This window comes from Telopea speciosissima, chromosome 8, assembly GCF_018873765.1.
Source record: "Telopea speciosissima isolate NSW1024214 ecotype Mountain lineage chromosome 8, Tspe_v1, whole genome shotgun sequence".
Classification (NCBI taxonomy): Eukaryota; Viridiplantae; Streptophyta; class Magnoliopsida; order Proteales; family Proteaceae; genus Telopea; species Telopea speciosissima.
The window spans coordinates 8,293,329-8,306,400 of record NC_057923.1 but is presented as its reverse complement, the minus strand read 5'-3'; the positions used below and the strand labels follow the sequence as shown (position 1 = coordinate 8,306,400).

The following is a 13,072-nucleotide window of genomic DNA, read 5'->3' as shown; positions in this document are numbered from 1 at the left end:
AGCAATTAAAGACCACCTTGGAAAGTTCCTCAACAGGACTTGATTGATCATCACCAGTTTCCTGTCCTTCAAAGTTTGCTGGCTCTTCATCCTGCCAGAACATGCAAGAGTCAAGGAAAATTGAATAGACTAACATAGAAGTCATATTTCCCCTTCTTCAGATAGAAAATAAATAAAGACAGATTATTCCTGCAGACCTTTGCTTTTAGACAATAATAAATAGAAGGCCTCCATTATATATAGCCAGGCATGTATTTTGAAAAAGTTGAATGTTTTCTCAGCCAAAAAATCAGAGTTTATGAAATCATGTTTCGGTACGAATAGAAGTATTTTACAAGAGAGATCTTCAATAAATCATTTCTGTATTGTATTTCAACCACAAAGATGAACTGAAATGGGAATTTGCTCATAAAACTAAACGCAAATTTTATAAGCTTGCTCAAAAACAATCAGTAGGAGTTGCTTTTTCCCTTTTTTTTCCTAGTTAACAAGAATTTATTGCAACTGAGAGCGAATAGGATACATGGATGGTGTACAACAACAACGAAGACAAAAGCCCTACTCAACTCCCTCAAAGGGGACTACTCAATAGGATAAGGGCCTACAGACAATGCTTCCCTACAAGCCCCACCCCTAGCTAACTTATCTGCCAAGGAATTAGCTGAACATGGCCTCTAAGAGAACTGAAAATTCCCTTGAGAAAACCAGTGTCTAGCTTTCCTGATTACATGTACGTAGTACCAATGAACTCCAACCAGAGTTTGAATCCAACCTATCATTAGTCTAGAATTGTCTTCTCTGATAGAGTTATAACATCCACTGGTGATGCAAGCCCTAACAATTGAATAACTAACTGCCTTTAAGTTCAACTTCAGCATAATCAGAAGTAACCCTCTGCTCTACTGGCCCTCTGCCCTACTGATTTTCTTGTGACTGAAGCAAAGCTGTGGGAGAATTGTCTTGTAGGAAATTTTCTTGGCTCTCGGCCTCCCTTCCATGTCGTCAAGCTGTCCCTTTCCAAGCAATGGCGACTTCAGGGATCCTTGGACACTTACTTGCTCGACAATGGATTTTTCATCTTCATGTTCTCCTCTTCTCTTGATAAGGTCCGTGCTCTCGAAGGTGGTCCCTGGCTGGTGGGGAAGAAGCTAATTTTCTTGTGCCAATGGCACCGTCAGCTGCAGCTTAGACGAGTGGACCTCTCCTCTATCCCTTTGTGGATTTCGCTCCCTGGTTTGCCGCTTCATTACTGGTGTACCGATGGACTCAGCAATATTGGCTCTGTTATGGGAAAGCCTCTGTTTTCTGATGTGAGAACCATACGCAAAGATCACCTGGCCTCTGCGAGAATTTGTGTCGAAGTCTCTGCGCATGATCCCCTTCCTTCATCACTGTGAATGAAGGGGATGATTTCTCCTTTGAACAGGAGGTGCACTACGATTGGAAGCCGCCACAGTGCTTGGTATGCAAAGCGTTTGGCCACGACTCCCATCTCTGCACTCGTGTGGAAAAGGCAACCGTAGCCCTAGATCTCCCTGTTGCTGAAGCTTCAGGCCCTTGCGATGAAGTCAATGTGAATGCTCTTGTGGAAAAGGCAAATGATGCCCTAAGCCTTCTTGTCGCTGAAGCTCCAACTCCCGGCGGTGAAGTCGTGGCGGATGTTCATCATCATCCCTCTTATGGATCTCTTTCTCGAGGCAGGCCGAGAACCAAACTCCGGCGTCGGAAAAATCGTTGGGTGAAGAAACAACCTGCTCAGGTCTCCAAGGCCCTATCGCTGTCGAAGCAGCAGCCTAGGAAATACAGTCATAATCGATTCAGCCTTCTGTCGTTTGCAGATGATCTGGAGATCTTCACTTGCCCCGAAAAGCCCCATTTTGAGGTTATTCCTCGGAGCAGGTCCCGTATGACTGAGATTCCAGTTGCTGAACCTTCCATTCCTAGCTTTGGAAGAGGCGACGATGTTCCCAGTGCTCCGATGGCGATGGCCCCTCTAGAAAAACTCCCTTTGGACTCTAGCGTCTGTGCTTCGGCTTAATCTTTGCATTCGTTTGCGAGAGGCCTTTTTAAGCAAGTTGTGGCTAATGTTTCTGTTGACCTTTCCCAGGTGCCCCCCCCCCCCCCAACTTTAAACTCTTGGACCATGTGCGACACTCCTAGCTTTAACTTGGAAATGTCTCTCTCTGGGTCGGGTTTACCTATTCCCTCCTCTGACCTACTTCTTCTCTCTTCTGGATCTGGGTCGGGTTGCCTTCCAATCCCAAATTTTCTTCCTAACCCGGCAGAGTTACTTTCTTCTTCACCCGTTAACCTCATCTCCTCGACCCCCTTGGTTTCCCAAAAGCTCCTTCCTCCTCCTTGCACTTCTATCACCCCTCTCGGCAGGTCCTATCGGCGTTGCCATCACAGTGAAACCAGATCTTGGTTTGTCTTATCTAGGCTCATTGAGTCCTCGATGCCCCTTCTCCCTCTTCCCCAATGATCCATGGTATTATTTGGAATACTCAATGTTTGAATTCTCCCTCGAAGCATGCTGCAGTTGCTCTCGCATTCGCTCCTCTCGCTCTTGTTTTTGCTGTCTTTTGGAAACTCATATTAAAGAGCCAAATTTGTTAAAAATCCTTAACTCCATTGCTTTCCGGTTGGTCTTTGCTCTCCAACTACTCTTTTCATCCCAATGGCCGAATCTGGATCCTATGGGATCCTAGCAGAATTTCCATCTCCCTTACTTCCTCTTCCTCTCAGTTCATGCACACTTCATTCTCGGATTGTCTGGGCCATTTTTCCTTCCGCTTCACTGTGGTCTATGCTCATAATTGCTCTACACTAAGGACTTCTTTATGGACAGACCTCCATTCCATTGCCACCTAAACTGGTTCCCATCCTTGGAGATCATTTAGACATGGAAGCCATGGATTCTTTCAATGAGTGTATTGAGGATATTGGTGCAAATGACCTTAGATGGTCTGGTTTTCCCCTTACTTGGAGCAACAAAAGGGCTAGTAACAATCGCATTGCTTGTAAGCTGGATAGAGTGATTGTTAATGAAGAGTGGCTTGCTTCTTTCCCTTCATCTCATGCATCCTTTGATAGCCCGAACATCTTTGATCACTCCTCCATCTCCCTAGCCATCCAACCCTTCTCTTCTTTTGGTCCTAAACCTTTCAAATATTTTGACATGTGGTCCTCTCATCCTACCTTTTTGCCTGTTGTTCAAGAAGCTTGGGACAAGCTTGTTTTTGCCTTCTCCACTCCTCTCATTGCTCTCTCAAAAAAGATAAAAAATGTAAAGGCTGCTCTCAAAGACAGGAATCTCAATACTTTAGGCAACATTACTCATCAAGTGGCGGATTGCAAAGAAAAACTTGCTTCCATTCAGTTTCGATTGAAGTTAGATTTCCTTAATGGTCCCCTTGCTGAAGAAGAGAAAGAGACCTCCATTGAGCTTTCCTCCTTGCTTGCTAGGGAAGAACGTTTCCATAAGCAAAAATCTAGAATCAAGTGGTTAGACTTGGGAGATTCTAATACTGTCTATTTTCATCATTCTGTGAAAGCTAGAGTCAATGCAAACTCTATTGTTCAGCTCTCTCACTCGGATGGCTCTCTTGCCACTACAGTAAAGGACATCAGAGACTTGGCTGTTTAGCATTTCAAAGGCATTTTCAGTGGCCCTCAGGTGGACCATGTCCCCATCCCGGATCACTTGCTCAACAAGTTCATTGCTCCTGAATTTTATGCTTCCTTGTGTACCATTTCTAAAGAAGATGAAATTGTGGAAGCTGCTATTCACTCTCTCAAGGTGAATGATGCTCCTGGACCCGATGGCTTTAGTATGGGATTCTTTTTAGCTTCTTGGGATATCATCAAAATGAACTTCATTGCTGCCATTGAGAGCTTTTTCTTCAACCCTAGTTAGATCAAAGGTATCAATCACACTTTCCTTTGTCTCATCCCAAAAAAGGAAGGTGCGAATGCTATGAACGACTACAGGCCTATTGCTCTTTGCAACCTGCTTTACAAGTTTATAGCCAAGATTCTTGCTAGAAGACTCAAAAGTGTTGTGGATCTCCTAGTCAGTGACAACCAATCGGCCTTCATTCCTAGTAGGAATATTTCGGACAACATTCTTCTTTGCAATGATATTGTCAAAGGATTTGACAGGAAAAACCATTCTCCTTCCATTCTCATGAAGATTGATATCCACAAGGCCTTTGATTCCCTAAGGTGGGACTTTATTGCTCAAGTAATGACTACGATGGGGTTTCCTTTGGTATTTGTCAACTGGATTAACTCTTGCATCTCTTCCCCAAAGTTCTCAGTTTTGGTTCATGGTAGCCCGGCAGGATACTTTGGAGCTTCTGTGGGTATTCGTCAAGGCTGCCCTCTCTCCCCTTACCTATTTACTTTGGCGATGGAAGTCCTCTCCAGAGAAATCCAGCTTAGTACTGATCAAATGCACATTTCTCCGCTGCCCAAGTGTAAAGCTCTCAAGCTTACTTCCTTGGCTTTTGCAGACGACTTGATGATTTTCTCTAAGGCCTCGATTACCTCGCTCAAGTCCATTATGCTTTGTCTTCAGTACTTCCATGAGCTTTCAGGTCTCCGCATCAATCCCTCAAAGTCCTTGTTATTCTTTGCTGGGGTTTCAGAGATGGACAAAATTGGTTTCCTTGAGAAATCTGGTTTTCTTGAGGGTCTGTTGCCAGTCAAATATTTAGGGCTTCCTTCTATTCCGGCAAGGCTCTCTGCTCACCATTGCACTCCTATGCTAGACCTTATTCGGAAGAGGCTTCAACTTTGGAAGGGAAAGCTTCTCTCATATGCAGGCAGATTGGTTCTTATCAAATAAGTTTTGGAGTCGTCCTACATTTACTTGTCTGGCATTTATGGCCTCCCTCAAACCATTATCAAGTCCTTGGAATCCCTCATGGCTTTTTTTCTTTGGAAGGGCAACAAATCCTCAAGATTCTTCCATCCTCTTAGCTGGGCAGCCGTGTGTCTCCCAAAAAAGGAAGGCGGTCTAGGCATTCGAAGAATCGAAGAAGTGAATTCTGCTGGTATCATTAAGCTTATCTGGAAGATTGTCTCAAAGAAGAAAAGTATTTGGGTCGACTGGATATGCTTGGGTCTCCTTTGCCAGGATTCAATCTGGATTGCCTCAGCCTTGTCGGATCCTTCCTGGGTCTGGTGCAAAATTCTTGCTAACCGCCACTTGGTGCTCTAAGTCATTCGCTCCACGATTGGCGAAGGTCTTTCTTCTTACCTTTGGTTGGACCACTGGCACCCATTGGGAATTCTCCTTCACTTGGTCACTCTGAGAATCATTTATGCTTCGGGATTCAACAGGCTATTTGTGCAACTCTCAACCACATTTGGATGGAGCGCAATATCAGAAAATGGACCTCCAACTCTCGATCTTACCAGAAGATTTGGGATTCCATTTCTTTTGAAATTAATGCAAAGTTATTGCTAGCTCCCCCCCCCCCGGTTGTTTAGACACCCCAAGGAATAGGCTCATTGTTGATTCCTGGGGTCTCTCCAATGTATCTTTTGTTGATCCAGCCGGCCTTAGCTAAGGTTTGGGCTTGCTGTCTTATTTTTCTTTCTCCCCTTCGGGGCCCCCTGTGATCTTTCTCTCCCTTTTGGTAATGAACTTATTTATTCATCCAAAAAAAATAATCTGAAGTAATGATAGGACCCAAAAACACAACCTATATGTTGGAACAGCTTCCTCTAAAAGGCCGACCTTGTAGGAAAGGGAGGAAACAATATGTAAATCATACAGGAGTTCTAACACGGCGAACTATCCAAAGGGGGACACGGGTGGATAAATAATTTCAACACATGCAAGCTCTAAGGGGGACTCGATACCTTGAGCCCTGCCTGCTCTGATACCATGTTGGCTTTGGGAATTGTGACTTGTGTCAATGAGACACAATCGTATATCTATTTATAATAAACGCTTTGAGACTACGAGGACAGAAATGCCCCTAGGGCAACACAACATAAAAAACCTAGGACAATTCTACACAAAATAGGTGTACGACAGCATTGGTCAATGGCAGCAAATGGAACTCCATGGAATGCCTCCAAGGTGGCAGCCAATCTACCAGTCTCCTATAACTGATCAAATCTATCACTTCTTGTGAGGTTCTAACCCATCCTCAAAACATTCTATTGTTTCTTTCCTCCCGAGGTCAAGATGCCAACCAGAAAACGAAGTGCCACATCAATTTTAGATAGACTGCTAATACATCATGAAGTCTCTTATCTCTAAAGAAGGATTCCAGGTAAAGACCAAATACAGTCCCAAAGAGGGTGCATACATTCCCAACAAAACTACACTAGATAAATAGACTCATGGATTCCCCGACAAACAGAGTAGGCAAACCCGTGGAAACATAAAGTTCCTTCCAATACTTATTTGAAGTCTACCACCTGTTCACCTTTGCAAGAAACATCTCCCAAGCCAAGACCTCGTATTTTGGTGGGACCTCAAGCTTCCAAATCAGCTTCAAAAGGATATAACAGCCCACATTGGTCTGATGACGATGGATGGAGCATAGTTGTCATGGCACAAAGGTGAGTCATGGTGCCCAAGGTGAGCACCACATGTTTTTTAACCTATGCCAAATTTCCTAGGTATAGATCATAGTACAAATCTAGGGGGCAAGCCTTGGCAAAATGGTTAAGTTGCGCTATTGCAACCTATTGGTTGTGGGTTCAAAACTTGTAAATAGCCTCTCCTGTGAAGCAGGGGGTAAGTCTGTGTACATTTGCCCCTCCCAGACCCTACAGTAGCAGGAGCCTCGCACACCGGGTAGCTCTTAGATCATGGTACAAATGTAAAAATATATGTCTAATGTAGAGTTACAAAGGTCAGATATAGAAGACTAGAGGGATAAAAGGGAGATTATGGAAATGTAAAAGGCCAGAAACGATAAATGTTTAAAAATTTTACCATGCAGAGATAAGATCATCAGCTTTTTGGACTGGGAACCTAGGCTCATATGGCATGTGGCCGGCCACCTTGGAGCTCAATGGAGTGCCTTGAAAACTATGGATGGAAGTTAAGAAAAAGATCTGTATGAGTCGGCTCACCACTCGCGAGGGTCCAAATCCTTGAGGTCAGGTTCATTAGAAGATAAGGAAGTCATTGGAGACGGTTCAGATTTGGGCAACTAAGGTCATCCCAACTAAATTGGTTGGCTTTAAAAATCCTGTTTCACCATTTAATCTGTAAAGTTATAATTGTTGTTAAAAGGTTCAGATTTGTGCAACTAAGGCCATCCCAACTAAATTGGTTGGCTATAAAATCCTGTTTCACCATTTAACACTGTAAAGTCATAATTGTTGTTAAACCTCATAACTAAAGTACAGCAAGAAAAATAACAAGTAAAATCCTCTACATCTAGTCTTTTGCCATGTCTTACAACTAACTTTCTTAGCCTTCAAGGTTGCTTGAACATCATCATCCCACCACTAAGTCTCCCTAAATGAATGATGTTTTCCTTTTGATTTGCCTAGGACATCTTTAGCAACCTTCTTAATACAAGTAGTCATCGTGTCATAGTTGTCACGGCGTCATGGTGATCCAAGTCGGTGGAGGGGTGTCACGTCGATATATCGACATGGCGAGCATGTCGACCATGTTTTATTTTTTATTTTCTCTATTTTTAATGTCATTTAGTATGCTATAATATATATCCTATAACATCAAAAATCAACATGAAAGTGTACTACTAATATACTATGATTTAATTCATGAAAGTGTAATATCCAAAATCAAAGTACTAGCTTTTAGCAGATTAACATTAAGCTGTAGGGGAAAAAAAAAAACTGAAATTATGGAGTTGAATATGTGCTTGCTGCTGTTGTGTGTGTGACACTGTGACTGTGTGTGAGACTGTGAGTGATGGACTACTGGCTGTAATAAATCCCTCCCCCCTGTCTCTCGACTCTCTCCCTATCTCTGTGTGTGTAACTGTGTATGTGTGGCTGTGTGGCTGTGTGCAAGGTAAGCAGAAGAAAAAATAAACAGAGAGAACTACTGGCTGTAATAAATCCCTCCCCCCCCCCCCCTTCTATCTCTCGACTCTCTCCCTGTCTGTGTGTGTAATTGTGTATGTGTGGCTGTGTGCAGGGCAAGAAGAAGAAAAAAAAAACACCTTCTCTGTCTATGTGCAAGCCTGCAACTGTAAGGCAAGAAGAAGAAAAAAAAAACACCTTCTCTGTCTATGTGCAAGCCTGCAACTGTAAGGCAAGAAGAAGAAAAAAGGAAAAAAAAAAACTGAGAGGTCTGCGACTATAAGCAAGCCGGCAACTGCAAGGCAAGAAGAAGAAAAAAGAAAAAAAAAAACTGAGGTCTGTGTCTCTGTGACTGTGTGCAAGCCTGCAACTGCAAGGCAAGAAGAAGAAGTTAAGAAGACGAAGAAGTGAGAAGAAGAAGAAGAACTGACGGAGAGAGTTGCCGGAAGTGAAGAAGACAAAGAAGTGAGAAGAAGAACTGAAGAAGAAGAAGAAGTAAAGAAGAAGGATCGAGTTGCCGGAGGACTGGGAGGAGATTGGAGAAGAAGAAGAAGAACCAAATAAATAAAAAATAAAAAATTACTTACCTGGAGGTTGCCGGAGGGGTTCGAACTTGCCGAGAGTTGCAGTTTCAGTTCTTCTTCTTCTTCTTCTTCTCACTTCTTCGTCTTCTTGACTCCTTCAGTCTCCGTGTTTCTGTCTCACGAAGTCTCTCCTCTGTCTCGACAAATCACTTTGCGATTTCTAAAATCTCCCAAATTCCAAGTCCAATTCCAATTAGAGATTTAGGGTATAGTACTAAAGTGTACGGTTTAATCTTTAATGGTTTTAATTTTTTATGTTAATGAGACCAACACAAATCAAGGAAAAAGCATTTAAGCTTTTAAATGGTTTAAAAAAAAAAAAATTAAAACCTAAGTTTTACACACTAATATCGACCGATATGCCCGTATATCGTGGTATGGCGTCCATGGCGGCGCCATGGAAGCCATATCGGGCGATATTTATACATCAGCCATGTCGAAGCTCGATATGCCAACTTCTCCAGCGCCAGGACGCCATGGCGGCGCCATGACAACTATGCATCGCGTTCCACATCGTATTAGTGTCTCCACGTCCCACCATCCTTGTTCAACCAATTTATCAGTAAAGTGTTAAGATGTGTGTCACGATAAGGGAGATATTCCTATCTTGATGAGTCCTTAGTTGTCAAGGTGTCTTAGACAGTTTTAGTTTGCTTGGGTTGTTCCTAGTTTAAGTAAGTTTTCCTATTCTAACTACATGTAGAGTTGTGGTACAACTCAGTTTACCTTCTATAAATAAAGGACTGCAGCCCACGATAGAGACATGCTCTTAGTCTATCGTGGTCTGGGAATTCTCTATTTTCTTCCCTCTTTCTTGTTCTTTGGTTGTGGTTTCTCTAGTTCTTAAATTGTTAGGCTGAGAAGAGGGAAGGTCTATGCAAGTTTGAAAGAGGAGGGGGGGGGGGAAGGCTTCTTATCTGGTATCGTTTGCTGCTACCGCTGCTGATTATTGCTCGTGTTCATCGGGTCTTCAATTTGCTCTTATTGATTTCTGATTGCTGGTTGAAAACAAGAGTAGAAGAAGATACACTGATTTTTTTGTTTTGCTATTTGCTGCTGAATCGATCTTGAGAAGAGAGACGAAGCTGAAAAGAAGAATCTCGGCTAAACTTTCTTAGTAGGTTACCGCCTTGCAAGATTTGCTGGTCTCGATTTCTGGCAGTTCAAGTGTTATGGTTTGTCCAATTTCTGTATTGGTGGTATCCTGTTCCTGACGTGGTTTATGAGGACTGCAAGAGTGAAGCATTGGTATATCCTGACCTGGTTGTTCCAGCATTGTAAGGTACTTTGTTTCAGAGATTATCTCAGTATTGCAGTTGATGGTCTGTGAGATTGTGAATTGGAATCAATAAATCATTGAGATATCAACCGTCGCCCAAAATTGCCATCTTATGGGGCTTCAACCGAGTGAGAGATCTCTCACTCGAAGCAGTCTGGTTCCATGGGTTTCCGCCTCTGGTTTCAGGGGTTACAAGGTTGAAGATGGTAAGACTTTTCCCCACAATTTTGTTGCCTTCTTTTATCCCTCCACTATCCTTACTTACCTCTCCCATTGTCTCTATTTCCCTCACATCCTTTAATTAGTTTTGCTTCCAAGTTTTGTCCTCACATAATAAATGCTAATTCCTATTATGTCCTTTGTCTTTTTATCCTACCATTGGGCCCCTTAAAGTATCTGATTCTTTACAAACCTGCCACTGCTATTATACATTGACCTACTCAGGCCCTTGGGTGGGCCCATCTCAAGCCCAAACAGGGTTTCCACCTGGGATTGCTTGGAAAAATTAAAAAATTGCCATTCCTTTATATAGTTGAGTTTTGTGGGGCCCATAACACCCAATCAAGGGTGTTGGGGCTAGATCACGCCATGGTATAAAATCTCGCGAAATATCGGTGATATATCGCCATATTTCGTGAATCTCGACATGTCCGAGATACGAAACACTTCCGAAACATAAAAATACAATATCTCGTCGATATATTGTGAGATATATCGACGAGATATTGTAAAAGTGACAAATAGTGTCACACTAAGGGCCTTATAATTCCATATTTCGCAGCTCTTGGTCGATATTTAAACCGAGAGCTGCTGAAAATCAAATTTTCTCTCTTCTTCCTCATTTTTTGCTTTTCTTCCTCCCTTCCAAGCCTCATCCAAGCATTGTTGAAGCTCCTTGTCGCCGGGAAGACGTCGGAGGGTTATCTAAGCTCATCATCCAAGCCTATTTTCATTATTTAAGGTAAATTCTATTTCTCTGAAACTATTTTTTTTAAAAAAACTTTGTACAAATGTTGTTGGATGTTGATGATATTAATATTTATTAGACCTCGTTGGCCAATCTACAGCCTCACGGTGTCGAAATTTTTTTCCCATATGTATTTTTTTTCTGGTTTTAAAAATTCATTTTCCTACAACTAAAATAGGAAATAATTAGGGGTAATATGACTTAGATGGTAATGAATTAAATATATGTTAGACACCAATGGCCGATCTACGGCTTCACAGTGTCGGATTTATTTTTCTGCTCTTAAATAATTCTTTTAATTTTCAAAATTAAGAAAAATATATAAAAAATTAAAAAAACAGAAATAAATAAGGAAAAATATGAGTTTTAAGTTTAAAAAATAATGAAAAAAATATGAAAGTTATTTCTATATGTTTTGAGATGCATTACATGTATATTATGTTTACTAATTTTTGGTTTTGTTGTGTTAGGTCAATACTTATATTAACATTAATGGAAGGGTTCCAAGACTGCAAATGGGAAGGAAGCACAAACAACGATGTCATCTGAGGACTTCTGGACCAAACTAAGCAAAGTGGTGAAAGTTTTAGAGCCAGTAGTTAAAGTTCTACATGTTGCTGACTCCGCTCTGAAGGGCCCAACCATGCCAGTCCTATATGCTACAATAGACTTGATGAAAGATAGTGTCTATAGTGTGGCTCCTCGCAGTAGCAAACACTTCTTAGATATCATAAATGTTCGCTGGGAGAATCAACTTATGCATCTACTGCATAAGGCTGGTGAGTAAATTTGTTTTATGTTTACTAATTCATAGTATTATTATTTACTAATTACCTATGCATTTGACAATACCTCTATTCTATATGTCATATTTCAGCATACTACTTGAACCCTAAGTATCAATATAACAATAGGCTTGGGTTGGAAACTCAACTTATTGATGCTGTGAAACAAGTAATGAAGAAGTTGGAGCCAGATGGTGCACTACAAGCAATTTGCAACAATGAAGTGAGTTCATTTGGAAACTCAACTTATTGATGCTTTCAAATAAGTAGTGAAGAAGTACTTACTAATTTTCCACATGGGTGTAGATCAAGGTATTTAGGGATGCATTGGGAAGTTTTGGAACTGAGGCTGCGATACAAGGCAGAGCACATGGTGATGCTTGGTAATTCTTTTAAGTTTTAAATTACATATGTATTGAAATTTGAAAGTTGAAAGTTGAAACAACATTTGACACATGTCTTTTTTGTTGTAAACTTGTAATGCAGCTAAATGGTAGGTGTTGTATGGGGAATCGGCTGAAAACTTAAGAAAAATAGCAATTAAAGTCCTTGTCCAAACATGTTCTGCATCTGGTTGTGAGAGGAACTGGAGTACCTTTGCACTCATCCACTCCAAGAGGCGCAACAGCTTGGGGTCTCAACGTTTATCTGACATGGTGTATCTGCACTACAACTTGAGGCTGAAACTGCAACACATACGCATGGGACATGTGGGACATAGGGGCACCATTGATCTAGCTGACATCTTTCAAGTTGACTCAGACGATGAGGACCCTATTGTGGATTGGGTGAGGGATAAAGGTGAGCCAGTGTTGGATGAGGAGGGAGGTAGGCCCAACCCCATGATAGCTTTTGAGATTGGTGCTGATGTGGACGAGTATATGGCTGACGAGGGTCAAATACATGCAAGGGAAGCCTCACCCATACCATTCCAGCCCACTAGTGGCAATGTTGCTGATGATGAAGACTGGTCTAAGTCCTCAATTGATGATGATGGTGATGATGGTAATGCTGGTGGTGGTGATGGTGATGCTGGTGGTGGTAATGCTGGTGGTGGTGATGGTGGTGGTGGTGATGCTGGTGAAGAATTTGAAGAGCGTTATGTGGTAGGCCAGGAGGCCTAGGATACGGCACCTGTAGAGCCACTCCGATTCACTGGAGAGACACAGTTTGATCATGCCACACAAGATACGGACCATGGAGCACGTGCCCCCGCACCCCCACCCTCGAGAGGCCCCCTACATACATACAACAGGAAGCGTAGGGGTCGACAAACACAGTTGCAACCTGATCACATGGACATTGATAACCTATCTAGCTCTGTTGGTGGTTTGAGTATGGGTGATAGGGAGGGAGGACCGACTGGACATTGGCGTGCCCCATCTTTTGACGCACATGCCACTCCATTGGCATCGGATTATGGTGCATC

General features: G+C 42.2%; 1 protein-coding gene across 2 annotated transcripts in view; it reads right to left on the bottom strand.

Moving 5' to 3' along the window:
• Window positions 1-13,072, bottom strand: part of LOC122671703 — a 43,044-nt gene that overhangs the window by 771 nt on the left and 29,201 nt on the right. The window contains exon 3 of one of the 2 annotated variants that reach the window (XM_043869081.1): window positions 17-91. In XM_043869081.1, the coding sequence (XP_043725016.1) occupies window positions 17-91 (75 nt within the window). The remainder of the gene's footprint in view (window positions 1-16; window positions 92-13,072) is intronic. The other variant, XM_043869082.1, reaches the window with a different exon arrangement.